This window comes from Carettochelys insculpta, chromosome 10, assembly GCF_033958435.1.
Source record: "Carettochelys insculpta isolate YL-2023 chromosome 10, ASM3395843v1, whole genome shotgun sequence".
In the NCBI taxonomy this organism is placed as follows: domain Eukaryota; kingdom Metazoa; phylum Chordata; order Testudines; family Carettochelyidae; genus Carettochelys; species Carettochelys insculpta.
Window position 1 is genome coordinate 37208752 of NC_134146.1, and position 21914 is coordinate 37230665.

Genomic DNA, 21914 nt, shown 5'->3' on the forward strand with positions numbered 1-21914 from the left:
TGTTTAATGAGGTTAAATCTAATCTCTAACCTAATCAAAATTCTGATACATCAACTTCTCAAATGGAACTGAAATTAAAGATGAAATTGTAAAAATGTAGATAAGGTTGCTAACCTATTGACAACTCAGATTTGGATTTTAAAATCTAGATCTAATAATTACATTGTTATCTTTGCTGCAATCATTTTAAAGCTAAGGGCAGTTTTTACAGGGAAATGAAACAAAGCAAATAAATTACAACGCGCAAATGTTATATTACAAAGGACACTTTTAAAGCAAGATTTCGAAAACTTTAGATTACCTTCTTTTTATTTTACCCATTTACATTGGGAAAAAGTATCAAATAGGATTTCAACCTTCAGGATGCCAGTGTATCCACTGAACAGCATGACAAGCTTCCACATACCACCCTTCCACTGAGTTTTAACCCAGTGTTCGAGCAATCATCTTTAACTATGAAATGGTAGTTCTCTTTATTCCCATTTAGTTCTTGTCGTCTTATTTAAATAAATCAGTTAAAATGTGGAAAAGCTGTTCACTAAACCCACAACTGAGATCACAGACTCATGTAATGTAGAATAGTGATTTTTTTAAAATCATACTTGAAACCCAGTGATTTAGGGTAAGACTATCTGTATCCCATTATCCTTCCATAAGATATCTGTGCTCAAACAAAAGATCTACTCTCAATAGCCCATCTTCGTCTCTTAGTTGATAATACTGTGCAACAATAGTGCTGGATCTCTGATATTACAATGCAACCATCCACCATGACAATTTACAGGACCACAGATTCACTACACAATACAAGAGGAACTAAAAATAGGTTGAGAAGATAACTGCAAATATTTCAAATAGTGGCAAAATAACTATAGAAAAATCACTGCCAAACAATCTGCTTTGTGCTTTACTTTATGCGTGTGCTTGGGCCTGTACTAAAGTCCTCCTTTAAGAGGCCACATACCAATCAAAAGCTGTATAGTCCTATAGCTATCATTATTCTAATACCCAATAAATTAATGATGAAAGTGCTATCCTTATTAAGAACCTTTTGTACTCACTATGTCTTAGATTTCATTAAAATCCGATAAGATAGACATGTAACTCAGATATTTAATTACATATTCTATTTGCTTTTCATTTCCAAATGGAAGTATTAGGTACTTTTTTCTTACTAACACTAACCCATATCTCTCCTGAATCAAACAGGTTTCACCTGCAGAGCAGTTGTACATAATAGAGCAATCTACACTTGTGGCAGTTACTGTTGTGCTTCTATTCCTACTTCATTCATCAGGAGAGTGAAATATACTGATTATATGTGAACAATGCTGTAATCCTTTCTAAGTACACTTCATATAAGAATATAGTACTTTTTAAAAATGCTCATTAAGTATAAATTAAACACTGTAATTATTTATTATTATTATTATTTTAATACTAAGGTATTTATGCTCAAATTATAATTCTTTACTATAAAAATCTCTCCAAAAGGCTCTATTTCTAGATTTCTATTTCAATATCTGGATGCCATTTTGAATAATTTAGTACCAAGTAATTTGCATCAAAAGTTGTTCTGAAATTTTCACACCTCTCAATTTCTGTTGAAATACATTCAGATCAGTGGTTCTCATGCATGTGTTTTAGGAGAAGCTGAATCCACATCAATATCAACTTGAAGTAAAGAACAAGGCTATTGAAAAAATTAGATAATATACTGTATAATAGTTTAAATGTATTACCTTTCTTCTCAGAATTTCACCACTTCTAACAAATTTGCATTGTAATAGCATATAAGATGTATAAATATTACACTCAATTTATAAATGGTCAAACACTGAAGTGTAGAGAAGTTAACCAAAATTACACTACAATTTTAATTTAAGAAACTTGAATTGAATCCAAAGTTTCTGATTAACAGTACCTGTTCTAACCACTACAAAAGAGGCACTGGTGCACACAGCCTACACTTGTGATGCTAAAAATCCTATTTTTTAAATTCTATGGTGAAGTTTGAGGAGGAAATGTGGCATAGCTTAAAACTTCTCCTTAAGGTTTTTGGTAGGAGACAAAAGCACTGTGTATTTCACTCAGACATAATTATATCTTAAAATTGTAAAGAATATTTTAGTATTTGCAAAGCAGTGAGAATGCAGATTCAATAGAGTCAAATTCTCCTCTTCCATAAATAGGTGCAACTCTATAGGTATGAATTTTCTTACGTTAGCATTAACTAATGTCCTTTAATCTTTCAAGACAAATATTAACAGGTCTTATTTTAGTCATTTTCCCCATTAAAATAGTGAAATTCTCCTCTTCCTGTAAAAATAAACTTGAAACAAAACAGGGGAAAGTGACCTTTTAGTCATGTTTCCAATAAATTTTTGGCAAAACATTCTTGCCTTGTGGCTTCAACTCACCTGATAAGCATACTGCAAAACGCAGCTCAATCTACAACTTACTTCTGTATAGCTACACACAAATCCTCCACAAATAAAAGATGTGCAAATACTACCAGTGAGATGTCTTGACTTACTAAATTAAAGTTATTTGATACTGCACAGTTCAATAGCCCTTCAAATCCTTCTCTGATTAGCTTCACTGAAGACCTGTTCCTGCACCCACTGAAGTTAAGGAAATTTATCTTCAAAGAGTATTAGACCAACTCCTAAATGCCAAAAGGTATATTCTTTTAGCAAAATGAACCACAAAATAAACATGAACCACAAAACTTAAAATAAACATTGCTTGCAAAAATCTTACTCTAACAACTGTACAGTGTACTCACAACTTGAATGTAGGTGTTGACAAGCCCCCGTGTGTAACGTATACTTAAAATTAATACACTCATCCCTCGTTAAACAAGTACTTTACTTACAAGTACTTGCTAAAACAAGGGACACACATACTTACCTTTGTTCTCTAGACAAGTGAACTCCCCCTGCTAATACGAGACTCACCCCCTTCCCCGTGGCTCCAGCCTGCCCCCACCGCCAGGCCCCACAGACCACCCCCAACGGCTCCATGGCCCCAACCAGCTGCAGCCTGACCACCCACCAGCTCCGGGGACCCAACCCGCTGCAGCCTCATGCCCCCGCCCCAGCCGCACATACCCAACCTGCCAGTTTGAACCCCCTGCTGGCCCTGCACACCAAACCTGCTGCAGCCTGACCCCCCCGCCCCACTGGCTCCACGGCCCCAACCTACTGCAGGTTGATGCCCTACCACCAACCCTGCGCACCCAACCCACTGCAGCCTGACCCCCTGCCCCACCAGCCCACAAACCCAACCTGCTGCAATTTTAACCCTCCCACCCGCCTCACAGACCCAACCTGAAGCAGCCTGAACCCCCCCATTCCCCCCACAGACCCAATCCACCGCAGCCTTAACACCCCCCATCTGCCCCATGGACCCAACCTGCCACCAGGTTTTAACCCTCCCACCTGCTCATGGCACCAAACTGCCCCAGCCTATAACCCTCTCCAACAACCCCACCAATCCATGTGCGCGATCCGGTCCCCGCCAGTTCCTTGACCAACCGCCCCAGATGCTCCTGAAAAACACCGGACAGAGATCCAAAGCGGGGAGGATGGGCGGGTAGTGGAGCACCCACGGGGACACATCTTGAAGAACCATTGTTACTACAAGTGAGTAACTTCTCTTTGTTCTTCGAGTGGTCCCCGTGGGTGCTCCACAGTAGGTGACTACCCAGCAGTAACCCCAAGTAAGGAGGTGGGTACTCGATTCATGTGCAGCTTGCCCCCCGACAGGACTGCTGTCGACAGACGGGTATCCTCATCGAACACCCGATGCAGGGCATAATGCTTGGCGAAGGTGTCATAGGATGACCAAGTCGCCGCTCTGCAAATGTCTTTCAACACGATTCCCTTGAAGAAGGCCGTTGATGCCGCCACCGCTCTGGTGGAGTGAGCCCTGGGTGGGGTTAGCAAAGGGGTCTTTTGAAGCTCGTAGCACAGTTTTATACAGGACACAATGTGCTCTGAAATTCTCTGGGAAGAGAGGCCTTCCCCTTTCGACCTGGGAGCGAGAGACACCAGAAGCCTGTCTGTTTTCCGGAAGGGCTTAGTTCTGTCTATGTAAAAGGCCAACGCCCTCCTCACATCTAGGAGATGCAGGCACGCCTCCTTGCTGGAGCTGTGAGGCTTCGGGTAAAACGAGGGTAATACTATTGGTTCGTTAATGTGGAACTCCGAGGAAACTTTCGGAACGAAGGCAGGGTATAACCATAAGATCACCGCCTCCTTTGAGAATACTGTGCAGGGCGGCGTTGCCATCACTGCTGCAAGCTCGCTCACCCTGCGGGCTAACGTAATCGCAAGAAGGAAGGTCGTTTTCATGGTAAGTAGTCGGAGGGGTACCATGGCTAATGGTTCGAAGGGTGGTCCCGATAACGTGTGGAGTAGCAAGTCCAAACTCCACGACGGTGGTAGCGGTTTTCGAGGAGGGTACAGGTTTACCAGCCTCTTCAAGAACCTTGTGACGATAGGATGGGCGAATACAGTGGGCCCTTCCTCTTTGTGCTGAAAAGCTGATATAGCTGCGAGGTGGACCTTTAGCGAGGTTAGAGAGAGCCCGTCTCGTTTGAGGTCCAGCAGGTATTCTAGAATTACAGTTATAGGAATGTCAAGAGGAGCTAACTCTTTGGCAGAGCACCAGGCGGTAAAGCGTTTCCATTTCTGTTCGAAAGTCCTCCTGGTGGAGGTCCTTTGGCTACACTCTAAGACTTGTCTTACTCCCTCCGTACACGTGCTCTCTAAGGCGCTGAGCCATGGATTAACCATGCTTGTAGGCAGAGTCCCTGAGGGTGCGGGTGCACTATGGACCCCTGAGCCTGCGTGAGTAAGTCTGGCGCTACCGGTAGGGCGAGTGGTGGATGATCCGATATGCGCAGAAGCAAGGGAAACCATTGTTGTCGGTCCCAAGTTGGAACTATGAGTATCATGCGAGCTCTCTCCCTTCTGGCTTTCTGCAGAACCTTGTGGATAAGTGTTGTGGGCGGAAACGCGTAGAGTAGAGGGCCCTTCCATGAGATCATGAAAGCGTCCCCCAGGGACCCCCGCCCTATTCCTGCTCTGGAGCAGTACTGAGGGCACTTCTTGTTGCACTGGGTGGCAAACAAATTGACTTGGGGAAACCCCCAGGTGCGAAATATGTATCGTAGCGGATTGGAGCGGATCTGCCATTCGTGCATGAGTGCAAAGCGCCTGCTCAGTTGATCTGCCTTCACATTGTGGGCACCCGGCAAGTACGAGGCTTTCAACGTTATGTTGTTGGCAATGCACCAATTCCACAATCGGACTGCTTCTGCGCATAGCGCACGGGACCATGTCCCTCCTTGTCGATTGATGTAGAACATGGTGGAGGTATTGTCGGCATTGATCCCGACTACTTTGCCATGCAGGTATTTCCGAAAATGTCTGCACGCATTGAACACTGCTCTGAGCTCCAGTATGTTTATGTGCAGTGTCTGTTCCACGGGGGACCATAGCCCTTGTGTCACCTTGCTGCCAATGTGCGCTCCCCATCCTATGTGGGAGGCGTCGGTTGTAAGAAAAATGGAAATTTGTGGTTGGTGGAAGGGCACTCCCACTAGCAGGTTCTTGGGATCTGCCCACCACGCTAGCAACTTCCGTACCTCCATCGTGGGCGATACTACCCTGTGGACGGTATGGGCTGCCGGTCTGTAAACACTCGCCAGTCAATACTGCAGGCTTCGCATGTGTAACCTGGCATTCTGTACCACAAACGTGGCGGCCGCCATGTGCCCCAACAGTTGCAGGCATGTTAGGATCGGCACCGCGGGGCTGGACATCATGACTTGCACCAAGGAGTTGATGGTGTGGAAGCAGGCATCGGGCAGGTATACTCTTGATGTGATAGAATTTATGCGCACCCCTATGAACTCTATATCTTGCGTGGGTTCAGTCTTTGACTTTGCAAGGTTGATAACTAGGCCCAGCGAAGTAAACGTGTTCACGGTGACGCATATCATGCGTAGGACCTCTGCCTTTGAGGCCCCTTTCAGTAGGCAGTCGTCCAGATATGGAAAAATAAACATGCCCTGCCTGTGCAGGTAAGCTGATACCACTGCCAGGGTTTTGGTAAAGACTCTGGGTGCTGAAGATAGGCCGAACAGAAGAACCCTGTATTGGAAATGTTCCCCGCTGACCATGAAGCGGAGGAAGCGTCTGTGTGCCGGGTGGATTGTTATATGAAAGTAAGCGTCTTGTAAGTTGAGGGCTGCAAACCAGTCTCCATCGTCCAGTGCCGTAAGTATGGAGGCAACTGTAATCATCCGGAAGTGTTGCTTGCGCAAGTATCGGTTGAGGCCCCGTAGGTCCAAAATCAGCCTCCAGCCTCCTGTTTTCTTCTCTGTTAGGAAGCAGCGTGAGTAAAAACCTTTCCCTTGGAATTGTTCCGGCATTCTTTCCACTGCCCCCATGAACATGAGGTGATCTACCTCCTGCTTCAGCCTCGCCTCGTGAGAAGGGTCCCTGAGAAGAGGCCGGGTGGGAGGTTTCGTCAGTGGTAGTGACTGGAAGGCGATCGTGTAACCCGTGGCTATAATTTCCAGCACCCATTTGTCTGTTATGATCTTTTGCCATTGGGAGTGGAACGGTTTGAGGCGATGATGGAACATGAGGTGAGAGTGGCATTGAGCGATGGTGTTGATAGTGCAGTCCTCGACATACCCATCAAACTTGCTGCCTCTCGGCTTGCTCCGAGGTTGTGCAACTTTGTTGAGAACGTTGCATGGAGGCCCTGTACTGTTGCTGCTGTTGATGGCGCCCTTGGTCATAGCCTCACTGATGTTGTGTGTGTTGTGGTTGGTAAGTGTAGCGCCTTTGCTGAGGATAGAATTTCTTTTTCTTGTATGGAGGAGTGTAGATACCCAAGGTCTTAAGTGTGGCCCTTGAATCTTTGCTAGAGTGGAGGACGAAGTCGGTTGATTCTGCAAACAGCTTTTGCTTGTCGAAGGGAAGATCCACGATCTTCGCCTGTAGATCTCTGGGGATACCAGATGTCTGTAGCCAGGATTCCCTACGCATTACCTCTGCTGTGGCTGTTGAGCGTGCCGCTGTGTCCGCCACATCCAGGGCAATCTGAATTCCCATTCGCGAGGCCACGTAGCCCTCCTGGACGATCGCCTTTAACACTGGCCTCTTGTCCTCCGGGAGGGAATCCATGAGAGAGGTGAGTCTAGAGTAATTGTCAAAGTTATGGTTTGATAAATGTGCTGCGTAGTTTGCCACTCTCAATAATAAGGTAGAGGAGGAGTAGACCTTCCTGCCGAACAGCTCTAATTTCTTAACATCTTTATCTGACCGCCCTGATTTGTACTGAGGTGTCTTTGACCTCTGCTGGGACGATTCGACCACCAAAGAATTGGGCTGTGGGTGGCTAAACAGGAATTCCATGCCCTTGGCTGGGACAAAGTATTTCTTATCTGCCTTTTTATTAGTAGGCGGAATAGAGGCCAGAGTCTGCCATATGTTAGTGGCTGACTCCATAATGGCTTCGTCCAGTGGGATAGCGATTTTAGATGAAGCCAGGGGTCTCAAATTTTTCAGGAGTTTATGATGCTTCTCCTGTACCTCTGCTATTTGAATGTCCTGCGCATATGCTACTCTTTTGAACAGCTCTTGGAATTGTTTAAGGTCATCCGGAGGGGAGACATCCCCGGGGACAATTGCCTCATCTGGGGAGGATGAGGAGGAACCGCTGGGATAAACCTCCCCCAAGTCCTCTGGCTCCCAAGTTCGCTGGTATGCTTGCTCCTCTGTGGGCTGTGAAGGAAAGTCTCGGGACTCTGGACCTAATTCTCCCTGGGACAGCTGCGTTCCTCTCCCAGAGCGAGAGTGTACATGGGAGTATTGGCAAGGAGTGGGAGGGGATCTGCCCCTGGATCTAGACCTCCGATGTCGGTGTTCAGTATGATGAGGACGGCCATAACAACATGGACAAGGGCTGGGTGATGGAGACCTGGACCATGATCGGAGAGTGTACCCATGATGTCTGGGACAGCGGGATCTCCGTGACGACATTGATAATGGTGAAGCTGGTTTGTGATAGTACTCATAGGGATCCATGCCCAAAAATGGTGAAGGTGGCCTGAGCCAAGGCAAAGGTGGTTGGAGGAACGGAGAGGGAGGTCTGAAATAAGCTGGTGGAGTTGCCGCCCAGCGACGCGGCGTGTGTATCTCGGGGGGGGTGGGGGGGGCTGGGTGATAAGGGCATCGCAGCCCTGTCTGGAGATGGACTGAGGTGCCGGGTTTTGGCTCTAGCTTTCCCCCGCCCCTGCAGGGTGGGCGCCGCCCCCTCCCATGCTGGGGATCTCGGCCCCGCTGTCGGCGCCGCGCTTGGTACTGTCCTAAGTGGCGCCACTGGACCCCGTGCTGGGTGCCCCTGCGCCATCGGTGCCGTGATAGCCGGTGCTGCGTGAGGCGGCACCGCTGACTCCGGCGCTTGCCGCGCTGGCGCCCTCCGTGCCGGCTGCTGCATAGTCGGAGGCCTGGCCCTGGCCACGTGCGCAACCGTGCTGCCGCTTTCATCAGCCCGTGGCTGAAGGCTCTGTCTTCCGCTCGTCCTGCTCACTGAAACCACCGGCAAGGATCGAGCTGGGGAGAGTTTCTTCTTCTTTTGCACAGAGGGGGTCAAAAATGCCGCCTTCCTTTTATGTGACCCAGAGGGCCCTTCTGTGTGAGGCTTCTCCGGCGGCTCAGGCTGGAGGGCCTTATCAAACAAGATCATTTTGAGCCTCATCTCTCTGTCCTTCCTGGCCCTGGCTGTAAGCTTAGCGCAGTGTGAACACTTCTGGGTAACATGGGACTCCCCTAGGCAACGAATGCACTCACTATGCCCATCAGAGGCCGGCACAGCCTCGCGGCATGACTCACACTTCTTAAACCCCGAGGAAGCCATCGCGGTGAGTCTTTACTGTTAATAGGGTACTTAGACGCTAATCAGTGCATTCTACAACCCAAATAACATTCATGGTCTTCAGGGTAGCGGACAGCTTAAACAGCCTTCTTTGTCTGCTCCGCTCCTCTCCCCTCCGTTCCTCTTCTCTCTACTATTTTGTATGCTTTTCTTTTTCCACTTTTTTTTTGTTGCTTCTTTTCTTTTTTTTTTTTGTGTAATAGTAAAAACAACGAGCTAACAAGTAAAACAACTATCTTATCTGTCTCAGGCTTTAGAGCCGGAGCGGATTCCGTCTGTAGCCGTTGGCGGTTGAGAAGGAACTGGCGGGGACCGGATCGCGCACATGACTGAGGACGCGCAAGGGAGCGGTGCGCATTGGCACATGCGCGATCCAGTGGAAACTGCTAGAAGAATTTCGATCTGCGGCACCGGGCGAGCCCGACACCTACTGCGGAGCACCCACGGGGACCACTTGAAGAAGAACAAAGTGTTCACAATGCACCCACATATTCAAAGCAATCTGCAGGATTTAAGACACATACAATCTGCTACCTCTAATGGAAGTTCCAAGAATTATATCCATATTAATTCCTCTGAATAAAGAAAAGTTTTATTATACTTTAAATCTCTTTAAAGTATGTATTAACTGAAATTATAGCTCATTGTGCAAAAGTGATATATTTTACAATTACTTCTAGAGGAACAATAAATAACATCCATGATTGAAAAATATGAGCACTGTTCAGCCCCTATCCCAACCAACATTCAATAGTAATGATCAAAAAATCCTCCCAAACCATACATGTTAGAGAAAAACACAAGCCTCTCTTCCCTTCTGATCAACTAATTTTAAAGCAGCATGAATTAAAAAAAAATAGTTTCACTGAATAAATTATGCCAGGAAAGTAATTGGATGCAGTTAAACTAATATAAATTACTGTATTCCAGGATAATTTATTTCACTTTGCCAAACCAGAATAAACTATATTTTTATACTAATACAACTGTAGCTACACTAGTTTTTTGTTTGCACTGCTTTAATTATGTTAACATAGTTAAAGTAGCAAAAGTTTTAGTGTGGCCCATGCGTACAGTCCCCTGTTCTCCATGGTATTTTTCATGTACAGTGTTTTGTGGCTCTCCCAGCTGTGTAAAGGATTATGTATAAAAGTATAGCTCAGCAAAACAGGCAGAATGAACGTGTGCAGCTATAACTGCCAACAGGTGGACCGGTCCCTGGGACCTCTGGAGCTTTGTGCACAAGCTTCCACAGTGCCAGCTAAAATAAAAGCCAGCTGGCTCTCAGCTAAGACTACAGAGGAGACAGTCTCTCTTTGTACGTGGTCTAAGTGCCATACATGGGAGAGGGAACCACACCTGGTAGGTGTATGGGTCACATACTTCCCCTAGCTGAGGAAGCACATCCCAGCTTCAGAAACCCAGCTGAAATCCAGGATAAGCCCCCACTTGTAACAGGTGGAATTGAACCTGGGATCACTGGAGCTTAGTGCATGAGCCTCTATAGTTCAAGCTAAAAATCAACTGGCCCCCAGCTAAGGCTGTAGTGGAGACTTATTCCTTCTCTTTGTAAGTGATCTGAGTGCCACTCCATGGAACAGCATACACCTGGCACGTGTATGGGTCACACAGTGATCTGGGTTACTTTCAGTTCCTGGCAGTCTGTCAACAGTTAGTCAAAAAAGATTTATACACACATATGAGATATGTGTGTGTTTTTACACGCACACGCGCACACAGAGTAAACCCTCGATTTAGTGGACTAATGGGGGGAAGGGGTGTCCATTAATGCCAAAAGTCCGTTATATTTGAATAGTTATATTGTATGATGATACACTAATCTTTCCAGCCCATCACTTGCTCCTGTCCTCTACCCCCACCACTTCCCTTCCTCTCTCCTGCCCCATCCTTCTCCTTACACATCTATCTCCCTCTCCCAATAACCAGGAGAGCAGCTGAATCCTGGTGTGGATCATTCCACCTCCTGCAGCTCTCAACATTGCAGCTCCTCCAGCCCCTGGCTCTCATCGTCCATGCAAAGGCACAGCATGGCCGTCCCCAGCCTGCGAGTGGGCAGCAGCCCCTGTCACCATGGCTGCTGCTCAGTGCCACTGAAGACAGCAGCGGCCAGGTGGCAACAAGCTTCACACACACAGAGCTGGGGAAGGAGAGTTCCTGCAGCCTGCCACAGCACCCCTGCCAGCTCCTCTCCCTGGTGGCCCCAGCTGCTGTGGTAGCCCCTCCAGCAGCTCTGGTGAGTCTCCGGTGTTTATTGGGGGGTGGGGAGGCTGGCAGACAGCATCTGTTATTTACGAAGTCTGTTACATCAGGGTCCGTTAAATCAAGGGTTTACCGTAATAACTGTAGAAGTGTTTTTTCTGAAAACTGACCAACAATTCAAGATTTAAACAATAACCAAACTAACATATATGTAACAACTACAAACTGTAGATCTAAGATATAAGCCTCACAGATATCAGATCCCTCTTTATAACATACCATAAGTCATTATTAATTTGTGTATAACGTGTACTTTCTACATTGCCAAACAACACAATCAGTTTAAAAATTAGCCAATAGCATTTCTGTATACAAATAATCAATTCCCTCTAGCACTGATAAATCCAAGAGATAAATATGAATATATACTTTGTTTTCTACTAGCTTATTAAACCAACACAGATCTTAAAAAAAAATACTAAGCAGAACCCAAAGTAGCCATTATGTTACCACTGAAATGAACACTGCCAAATATCTATACAGTGCACCTAAAGTTAAAAAGTTTGATTTACTCACTCTAACTGGGACTAGCCAGATTAGACTGTCTTCCCCATGCCATCAGGGGTACAGAAATAAACAAAAAACAAAATCCTAAATTGAAAGTCTTAGCAAAAATCCCCAGCTTTCGCTTTGCACTTTTTGCATTTTCTGGTGTCCCATTGGGCGTTGAGCTATCATCATACATTTTGCATTAGTAGGTAACTTTGGATAATCCTAACACCCATCTGCAGAGGTTAACAGACAATATCAGAACAGAATCCTGCGACATAGTTCAAAAAGTTATAATTAAATGCAGTGGTTCTAATGCTGACCTCTGGTACATATTTACAGAAAGGCTGCCGACAGAAACAAAGTGTTATGTCTACTGAAGTAAAAGGAAGTACACATTTTCCTTCAGGTTCAACTTGGTCTTCAAGGTCCTCTCTGAAACACGCACCAAACATCAGCACACCTTTGACTAATTCTTTCCTTTCACCAGCAAGTGTGCATTGGTCTAGGTTAACTAGCAGCAAAGCAAACTAGAAGTACAACAATATAATGCCCTCTTAGTGCATAGCAGCATACAAACAACAAATGTAAGGTATGTGCTTCAGTACTCTCTGGAAAGAGTATAATGCCATTGGTATGTCAGTAGCTCTATCATTGCAAACATCAGGATTATGATGAACATCCTATATTTACAGAATGCTTCCAAAGAAAATATTACAATGGCAAACAGATGAGCATCAGGATATAAGAAGAGGTTTGTTACAAAATCTCTTCAAATGATATGCTCAAGACTAAATGAAACTCAGAGAGCGTGTCTAAATGCATAGCATTTTACCATAATCAGTGCTTCCACAGACTTTGTGGACTCTATTCCGTAGTCTAAAAAAATGCTTGTGGGAAAATTTGTTTTTCTGAAATGAACATAATTGAAATGATGATCAGATTGTGCTAAACACACTTAATCTTGTATGATATGGATCCTGGATTTTTTAATTTTTTTCTTGGGCGGGGTGAATGGGAAAAGAATAGCGTCATCTTCCACAACGTATTACATTTTGTGTGTGCCATTCATCCTGCCTCACCCTCTGCTAACTATTCCCCAGCAATGTCTATAAATCTGATAATTACTGGAAGTTTTAGAGGATTATATGATACAGCTGGGAGGAGAAAATTTTAAAGTTTTTATGTAGAAAAAAAAGATATTTAGCAAAACATCACAGTAACAGGTATACCATAGTGTGTATCAGTCTCTTAAGATGCTTCCCACTAGGATTCCTTCAATGAATTGATGCGTGCACAAATTTTCAGTGCAGGGCCCAGCTTAATGTTCATTGCACTCATAAGGTGATCCTCTTTCAACAAGAGAAGGGCCTGTCCATCAATCTCTTGTGCTCTAAATTCATCTGCAATATCCTGACAACCTGCAGTGGAATAAGAAATAGTTGGTTAGAAATAAATGCTGAAAGATAACAATAGTCTTGTACTCACTGGAGTCTCTCTGATTCATAACTCCAAATGGCTGCATTTTTCACTGGTGGAAGTTGTAGTGTAAATGAGAGAGAATGACTGCAAAAGCTCCTGAGTTCAGCTGAATCTTATCACATTACAGCACTGACTGGTGCTACCGTTGGTGCAGCTGTGTCCATTAGACATTAAAAATCCTAGTGTGAGACAAGGCATTTTTCCCTATTTTGTTTACAAGAATGATTGCCATGATTTCAGAATCCTTTGAAAGGATCTGATGCAGACTTAGAGGTACACCAATTAAACAAACACAATCCATATAGGTTCTCTTTGGCAAGCGAACAAAACACAATAATATTCTGCAGGTGTGAACAGCTCAAATCTTAGAGGCCCAGGAAAAGAAAAAACTTACCTGTAATTTCTGAAATATCCCCACTTTCTGGGTTCATGTGTGCAATTCCGTGGACTTAAATTTTCAGAATTTTTAGCTATGATATATTTTTAGAACTTCTCAACAAAAAACATTATTATTACAGGCATTTATTGAAGCATATACTCTATGTCCAAAGAAAGAAAGATAGTAGATTGGCATCTCAATGGAGCTGAGTTAAGGTAGTAGGGTGCCTTGTTTAAGGAGTGGCATAATATTGCATTTCTGCTGTTTTCTGTTTTCTCTCTTTCTGTACCTAACATATTTGAAAGGTAACAAGCAGTTAGCTCACTGATACATGGCTGTAACCTTTGCACAGAAAACTGTGATGTTTCAAACAATTAACACTCTCCCACAGAGTAACTCTGGGGGAAAGAAAGTGATCCTCAGAGATGTTCTGATGAATAGTTTTCCTAATCCAATTGAGCGTGGAATTCAGTTATATGGTAATCTGACTGGCAGCATCCTTGTGATTTCTATTCCAGCTCATCATTTGTTAAGCAGAAACCATATATCAAATATGCATTGTAGCCATGGCCCTATGGAGAATGTATACGTCCTCTAGCAACTAGATGACCACTCATTTTCAGTTGTTACTTGAAGATTCTCCTTTCCCCATGATTCATATTTTATTTTTTTTAAATTAGTTACTTATTTTCTTAGCCCACTCTCTGACATGTTTCATCCTACAGTCTTTAAGGTGAATTCTCCCTTAATCCTCCACTCCCTACTCCATTTTAATTATTACTGAATACATTTTGCTTTCTTGAAAACCATTCCGTTTTTGGCCTGTCCCCTGTATAAAGTATCTGTACAGTTAATGGGGAATTCTTCAACATGAAGAAGTCTCTATCTGCATTCCCAACAGAGTGTCTAGGATGAGAACAACTGACTAATTCTGGATCTAGTTGTAACATAATTTTTAAATTTGATAAAAAACATTGTCCTCTTTTCAGTCTGATTTACAAATGAGCAAAGAAGGTGGTGAAGAGTTGTTGGTTAAGCTTAAAGTGAGTGTTACTGTGTATTAAAACAATAAAATTCATGACCTGAAACAGGAAACCCTCCATAAAGAGTAATCCCAGTTTGTCCTTCCTTTTTTGTACTCTATACACAGCTTTGGCTATGTACCAAATCAACTGACACTTTGTTAAAGAGATGAGAAAGTTATAATCCAGAGTGATGCAGATTAAAGGGCACTTGAGCTAAATGGTTAGGAAACAGGAATGTTTTGATGGGGAATTCTGTAACATGAACTATGTCTTCAGGAACTTCAAGCTACAACTCAGTATCACACTAACTAAAATAACTTCTGTAAAGCTACAGATTGCCTACTGTGCTGTCTGCATGTCACCTACCACAAGGGGGACTGGATACCTGATTGGAGTTTGTGGACACTAACAAATACTGAGTGGCAATAAAAAAAATTAAGGAAAAAAAAGCATCTCATAATCAGGATTTGCACACCCTGATAACACATCAGAGAAAGGATTGCATAGTCCATTATGTGTATCACATGACTGAACAAGATTTTTTTTCAAGCTTACCTCAAAAATGTATTACATAATTTCTATTATACCACTAAGCATTTCAGCTATAACACACTGATGCTTTAGTGGGCCCTATCTGAGTAACAACTAGATCATTACCTGCATGGTCAGAATCACTTGTGTAGTAGCAAATTTTAGCCATGGATTCTTGATGGCACAGACATACACAGAGAAAAACAACTTTTAAAAAGCATCAGATAGCAACTTTTCAGCTATAAATAGAAGACAATGGCTTCAATAAGCAGAAACTAAATTAAAACAACTCGCTACTTCTTCTCATACAAATGATTGCCAAATTCACACGCTAGATGCTACAGCTATTACAGACCGATGTGATGTCTTAGACAACACTATATAGCAAGGATGGGCAATAAGCGGCCTGCAGGCTGGATACAGTTTGCCAGGTTTAGCACTTGAAGGCTACCAGACACTACAGTTACACAAGCATCTGCACATATGGCTGCTCACAGTTCCCAGTCAACAAGAGCTTTGAATGGCTGCACCTGCACTTAGGTAAATAAAGCACCTGACAACCCACCAGGACCTATTCTGGTGAACCGCATCCGGCCCATGGGCTGCTTATTGCTCAACCCTGCTATACAGGTTCTTATTTATTGAATGAATGTAGCTAAAACTGTCACAAGAACACTGAAAAGTAAATACTTCTGTGAAAGAATATTACCCTATGGCTGGCATGGGATCTGAACATGGCAGTTGATAGGCATTTGCAGAGATGGATAGAGCAAATGATTATTCAAAAAATCCCAAACTTAATTAATCCTTTTAGAAGAGATTACCTGTTTTAATAGGCCAGCTTTATCAGGCACTTAGATAAAAGCTTTATTAAGAAACCTGTTTTAAAGTCAGTTTTGGAAAATTGAGGGATTGAGGTTTGGATTATTTCAATTTCTTTACCAAAATACATACATGCATTCACAGCTGCCAGAAGAGTTAGTATACTGTATATACTTTGTGTTGTACCCAGCTGGTAATAAGCATTTGGGGTTATAGAAAAACTATTAACCTTGAAACAATATATGTGAAAGTGGAACATTGCTAGAGGAGCATATGCCACAGCAGATCCAACAGTTCTTCCTCGTCTGCAGGAGATATTTGTGGCAGTAAAAATGTCACATAAACCCAACAGTCTCTAAAGAGGCTCTAAGGGAATTCAGGAAAGGCTATATATAGAGGCTAGATGAGGAAACCCTATTCTGTGCCTGGATTTCAATTCCTGAATTCCATTTAGAAGGCTGTAAACCACAGGTATCTCTAACAGATTACCAAAGACAGAAATTTACAAATTAACGTTATGTAAGACGACTGATGGCCTGAATGGAGTGAATTAGATTAATAATCCAAAATAACACATGCCGTCCAATTGTTATCCTGATATTTCCTGTACAAAGTCAATCACCTCTGCTGATTGTGTTAGCAGTCTAGAAGAACATCGTCTAGAATCGTGCTTGAAAATATATTAAAGGTGTGATGAGAACCTACAAGTGCCCAAAAGATAAGAACTGTAGGCATATCTTAGTAACGAAGATTTTTGGTATGCTGGGTCCATCATTTGGATATTGAGAAGAAAGATATCAAAAAGGGCAGAAAAGATGACCTTCGATTCAAATGAAACCTAATGTTAATGCTAGAAAAACGTTCTGACCAAGTCTGACTTAGATTCAGAAATTGACATATTGATCAAACATCAATGAGGAATGGATTCAGTGTCCGGTAGAAACTTCTTCAGGTAATTGTTTCGAAGTAGAGGAACTGCACATTACAAATATATTTGTTTAGCAGTTGCACAGGAATTTCTCATGCCCCAGCAGCTCTGCATACTTTAAAAATATACTGTAGAGTGATCCAAGGAAGATAATGCAGTTTACTAGTCATCCACGTTATAGTCACCAGAAGAAATGTACATCTACCTCTTTATAGATGCTTCACTGTCGGAGATTAAATTCTTCTACTAAATTTGATTTACTTTACAAAAGACTAGTGGCAAAACGGCAAATTTTATTTCCCAGGGATGAAGATACTTTCCCTCAGAAAACCATCCTACTAAAATGCTTGTGTTTCAAGAGAAATTGTTTGATTTTACTGTAAATCCCAGAATTGAGTAAGCCAGTAAGAACAAAGTCAACTTGAGTTTCAATGTGCAGAGATGTAAATGGCATATTTTGGTGAAAGAAGAATCTTAGACTGCTTCAAGTTGTGAGGTAGGCCTCATCACCACCACACCAATGGTAAAGTATGGTTGGACAAAACTATATTCCTCAAGGGGAAAGCATATATGGGAGCTAGTCACAGGAAGAAAATGCCAAACAAATGTAAAATCACTACTATGAACACTAAGCTAAGAGAGAAAATATGTAAATAATGAGACAGGAGATTCATTCTAGATAATAGAATGGAATATTACAATTGTCTCTATGATTTCTAATACATGCATACTTGAAGGCTATGCAGAAAAGGCTCTGTATTTCAAGTATTCTGAAAAGCTATACAAACTGTGGATTTAGTTTTATATAGTTTTTTTTTAAAACAGTCTTTTATGTTATAAAAGATCTTTAATGTTAATTTTTCAGTCATATATAAGGAAAGAAGAGCCCCTTTCTTGCTTTCTCTTTAAAATGAAGAACAAGTAAAGAGGGAAAAGAATAGAAAGAGAGACGCATAAAAGGGAGGAATTGTGTCTGATTCAATCTCTCTACTGACCTCTTGAGAGAAATCAGACTGAAGGAAGGAACACCTTTACTCTCCATCAGCTGGGATGCCACAGCAGAGGTGAGACTAGTTCTATCGACATGGGGCTTGGAGGGGAAACCCAGTTGTGCTGAGGGAACAAGCAAGAGGAAACAAATCACTCTCCAGCCTCTGCTACCAGTAAACTAATATCCGAGTGCTGTTACACTATCTCTCCATCATAACCATGCTAAAAAAGTAAAGAACTTGTATTACTGCAAAACTGCAATTTAAAAAAAAAAAAAAAAGTACGCTGTTACATACCAGGCAAAGAACGTATGAAAGCCCAAACTTCATCAACTGTCCATGTTGACGGATCGGCTTGCATAGATGGCAGCAAGTCAACATTCTCTGGAATTTTCCTAATTTTTAGTTCTCTAAGTTCACGCTCTCTTTCCCTCTCACTTTGTCTTCGCAGACGAGTGGTCATGGCAGGTGGTACAGCATCTTCATGAGAAGTCAGATCTACTTCTGCAGATGGATAATTAATTGGACGCTGGAAAATGTAGTACAAATAAAACTGTAGTATTACATTTCTGTTGCAATTGTTATAATGGTGCTCTATGGTTTTAAGAAAATATTCCACAGACCTGTCTGAGGAAGTGTTCTCGTGATGGTCCATCAGGGCCACTAGGTTGACGCCCATGTCGTCCAAGATTTTGGCTATCGGACTTGCGACTCCAACGGCTGTTCTTGTCTGATGCAAACAGCCCATATTTTTTATTGCAACTACTACTGTGCCTAAGGGAACAAAATATATTCAACTGTGTACTATTAATTGTACAACTAAGTTAAAAAATCAATATAAGGAACATTTTATACTTCCTACAGAAATGCAGTCTGTGTGGTGGAACATGTTTGTTACAATCCTATTTCTCTAAAAAAGTTGGAGAGATGCATTAGGACTTGTTGTGCAGCAATACCCATTATTCAGATCATTAGCAGGGGCAGAATGCCTATTGTGGCTGTCCATATAATTGCTATTATTCAGTTTTTTAGGCGCACATTAGTATCAATTTTGCAGTATGTACATTTTGAGGACAACCACATCACTTTTTCCCTCCTTTACCAGAATTTGGCCATATTAAAAAACAGAAATAGTATTTTGAACAGATAGCACAAAAAATATCATGCCTTGACAACTTATGACCAAACATGATAGGACAAAGTTACTTACCAGTAACAGAGGGTATCTGATATATTTTCTCTGCAGAGCCACAAAAGAAAAGTTACTCACCGTAGTAACGGTGGTTCTTCGAGATGTGTCCCCGTGGGTGCTCCACAATAGGTGTCGGGCTTGCCCGGCGCTGCAGATCAGATCTTCCAAGCAGTTTCTGCCGGACCGCGCATGCGCCGGCGCGCGCCGCTCCCTTGCGCGCTCCTGGCCATGTGCGCGATCCGGTCCCCGCCAGTTCCTTGACCAACCGCCTCGGGTGCCCCTGCAAAACACTAACAGAGATCCGAAGCGGGGAGGATGGGCGGGTAGTGGAGCACCCACGGGGACACATCTCGAAGAACCACCGTTACTACGGTGAGTAACTTTTCTTTCTTCTTCGAGTGTCCCCGTGGGTGCTCCACAATAGGTGACTACCCAGCAGTAACCCAAGATAGGAGGTGGGTAATCGGATTATGTGCAGCTTGTCCCCGAGAGGACCGCTGCAGAGAGACGGGTATCCTCTTGGAATACCCTGTGAAGGGCGTAATGTTTGGCGAAGGTGTCGTAGGATGACCAGGTCGCCGCTCTGCAAATGTCTTTTAACGCAACGCCCTTGAAAAAGGCTGTTGATGCCGCCACCGCCCTAGTGGAATGAGCCCTGGGAGTGGCCGATAAAGGAGTCTTTTTGAGCTCGTAGCACATTTTTATGCAGGATACAATGTGCTTTGAGATTCTCTGCGAGGAGAGACCTTCTCCTTTTGATTTGGGAGCGAGGGAGACTAGGAGTCTATCCGTTTTCCGGAAGGACTTGGTCCTGTCTACGTAGAAGGCTAGCGCCCTCCTCACGTCCAGGAGGTGTAGGCGCGCCTCTTCGTTGGAGTTATGAGGCTTTGGATAAAACGAGGGTAAAACAATAGGTTCGTTAATGTGAAACTCAGAAGAAACTTTGGGAACAAAGGCTGGATGCAGCCATATGGTTACCGCCTCCTTGGAAAAAACAGTGCAGGGTGGCGTTGCCATGACTGCCGCGAGCTCGCTCACCCTACGAGCTGACGTAATTGCAAGAAGAAAGGTCGTCTTTATTGTAAGGAGGAGGAGGGGAACCGTGGCCAAGGGCTTGAACGGTGGTCCCATTAGCGTGGTAAGCACCAGGTCCAAGTTCCACGAAGGTGGAATCGGTTTCCGAGGGGGGTATAGGTTTACCAACCCTTTGAGGAACCTGGTAACCACAGGGTGGGCGAACACCGTGTGCCCTTCCTCCTCATGTCTGAACGCCGAGATGGCGGCAAGGTGGACCTTCAACAAGGACAGCGAGAGTCCTCCTCTCTTGAGGTCCAGTAAATACTCTAGTATTGTAGGTATAGGCACCAAAAGGGGGGCCAGCTGTTTGGTAGAACACCAAGCCGTGAAGCGAGTCCATTTTTGCTTGTAGGTCTTCCTGGTGGAAGTCCTCCTGCTACTTTCTAGGACTTACTGTACTTCCACTGTGCATGTGCTCTCTAGGGAGCTGAGCCATGGATTAACCACGCTTGCAGTCGCAGGCTTTGGGGGTGCGGGTGCACTATGGACCCCTGGGCTTGCGTGAGCAGATCCGGCGCCACCGGAAGAGGCATCGGTGGACGGTCCGACATGCGCAGGAGTAGGGGGAACCATTGTTGTTGATCCCACGTTGGGACTATCAGGATCATCCGGGCCCTTTCCCTCCTGGCTTTCTGCAAGACTTTGTGGATCAGCACTGTGGGAGGAAACGCATAAAGCAGGGGGCCCCTCCACGGGATCACGAACACGTCCCCCAGGGACCCCCATCCCAGTCCTGCCCTGGAGCAGAATCGTGGGCACTTCTTGTTGTGCTGAGTGGCAAACAGGTCTATTTGGGGAAAACCCCATGCGTGGAAAATCGGCCGTAGCAGATCGGGACGGATCTGCCACTCGTGTGTGAGTGCAAAACGCCTGCTCAGCTGGTCTGCCTTCACATTGTGCGCACCCGGCAAGTATGAGGCTTTCAAGATTATATTGTTGGCGATGCACCAGTTCCATAAGCGGATTGCTTCCGCGCATAAGGCACGGGATCGAGCTCCTCCTTGCCTGTTTATATAAAACATGGTGGAGGTATTGTCTGTACTGATCCCGACGACTTTGCCTTGTATGTGGTCTCGAAAGTGTCTGCAGGCGTTGAACACTGCTCTGAGCTCCAGTATATTTATGTGTAGTGACTGTTCCGTGGGTGACCACAGTCCTTGAGTCACCTCTTCGCCCATGTGCGCTCCCCACCCTATGAGGGAGGCATCTGTAGTGAGAAAAACCGATATTTGCGGCTGGTGGAAGGGTACCCCTGTTAGCAGGTTCCTGGGGTTTACCCACCATTGTAGGGATTTGCGCACCCCGGCTGTGGGCGACACCACCCTGTGAACGGTGTGTACTGCCGGTTTGTATACACTCGCCAGCCAGTGCTGCATGCTGCGCATGTGTAACCTGGCATTATGTACTACGAACGTCGCCGCTGCCATGTGGCCCAGCAGCTGCAAGCACGTCAAGACCGGCACCGTAGGGCTGAAGGTGATGACCTGCACGAGGGAACCGATGGCCCAAAAGCGAGCCTCTGGTAGATATACTCTCGCTGTAACCGAGTTTATGCGAGCCCCTATGAACTCTATGTCCTGTGTGGGGTCTATTTTTGATTTTGCCAGATTGATAACCAGGCCGAGTGAAGAGAACATGTTTGCTGTGACGTGTATCACGCGCAGAACCTCCCCCTTCGAGGCCCCTTTGAGCAGGCAGTCGTCCAGATACGGGAAAATAAATACCCCCGTCTGTGCAGGTAGGCTGACACCACTGCCAA

The 21914-nt window shown here is 44.3% G+C and overlaps 1 protein-coding gene across 3 annotated transcripts in view; it reads right to left on the reverse strand.

Moving 5' to 3' along the window:
- The window catches only part of PHC3 (polyhomeotic homolog 3), a 120872-nt gene that overhangs the window by 6464 nt on the left and 92494 nt on the right, over nucleotides 1-21914 (reverse strand). For 2 of the 3 annotated variants that reach the window (XM_075003622.1, XM_075003624.1), the window contains exons 13-15: nucleotides 18510-18660; nucleotides 18184-18415; nucleotides 12963-13151 (exon numbers count right to left, since the gene is read on the reverse strand). In XM_075003622.1, coding sequence (XP_074859723.1) covers nucleotides 12997-13151; nucleotides 18184-18415; nucleotides 18510-18660 — 538 coding nt within the window. In that variant the 3' untranslated portion in view covers nucleotides 12963-12996. Of the gene's footprint in view, nucleotides 1-12962; nucleotides 13152-17892; nucleotides 18011-18183; nucleotides 18416-18509; nucleotides 18661-21914 lie in introns of those variants that run through there. The other variant, XM_075003623.1, reaches the window with a different exon arrangement.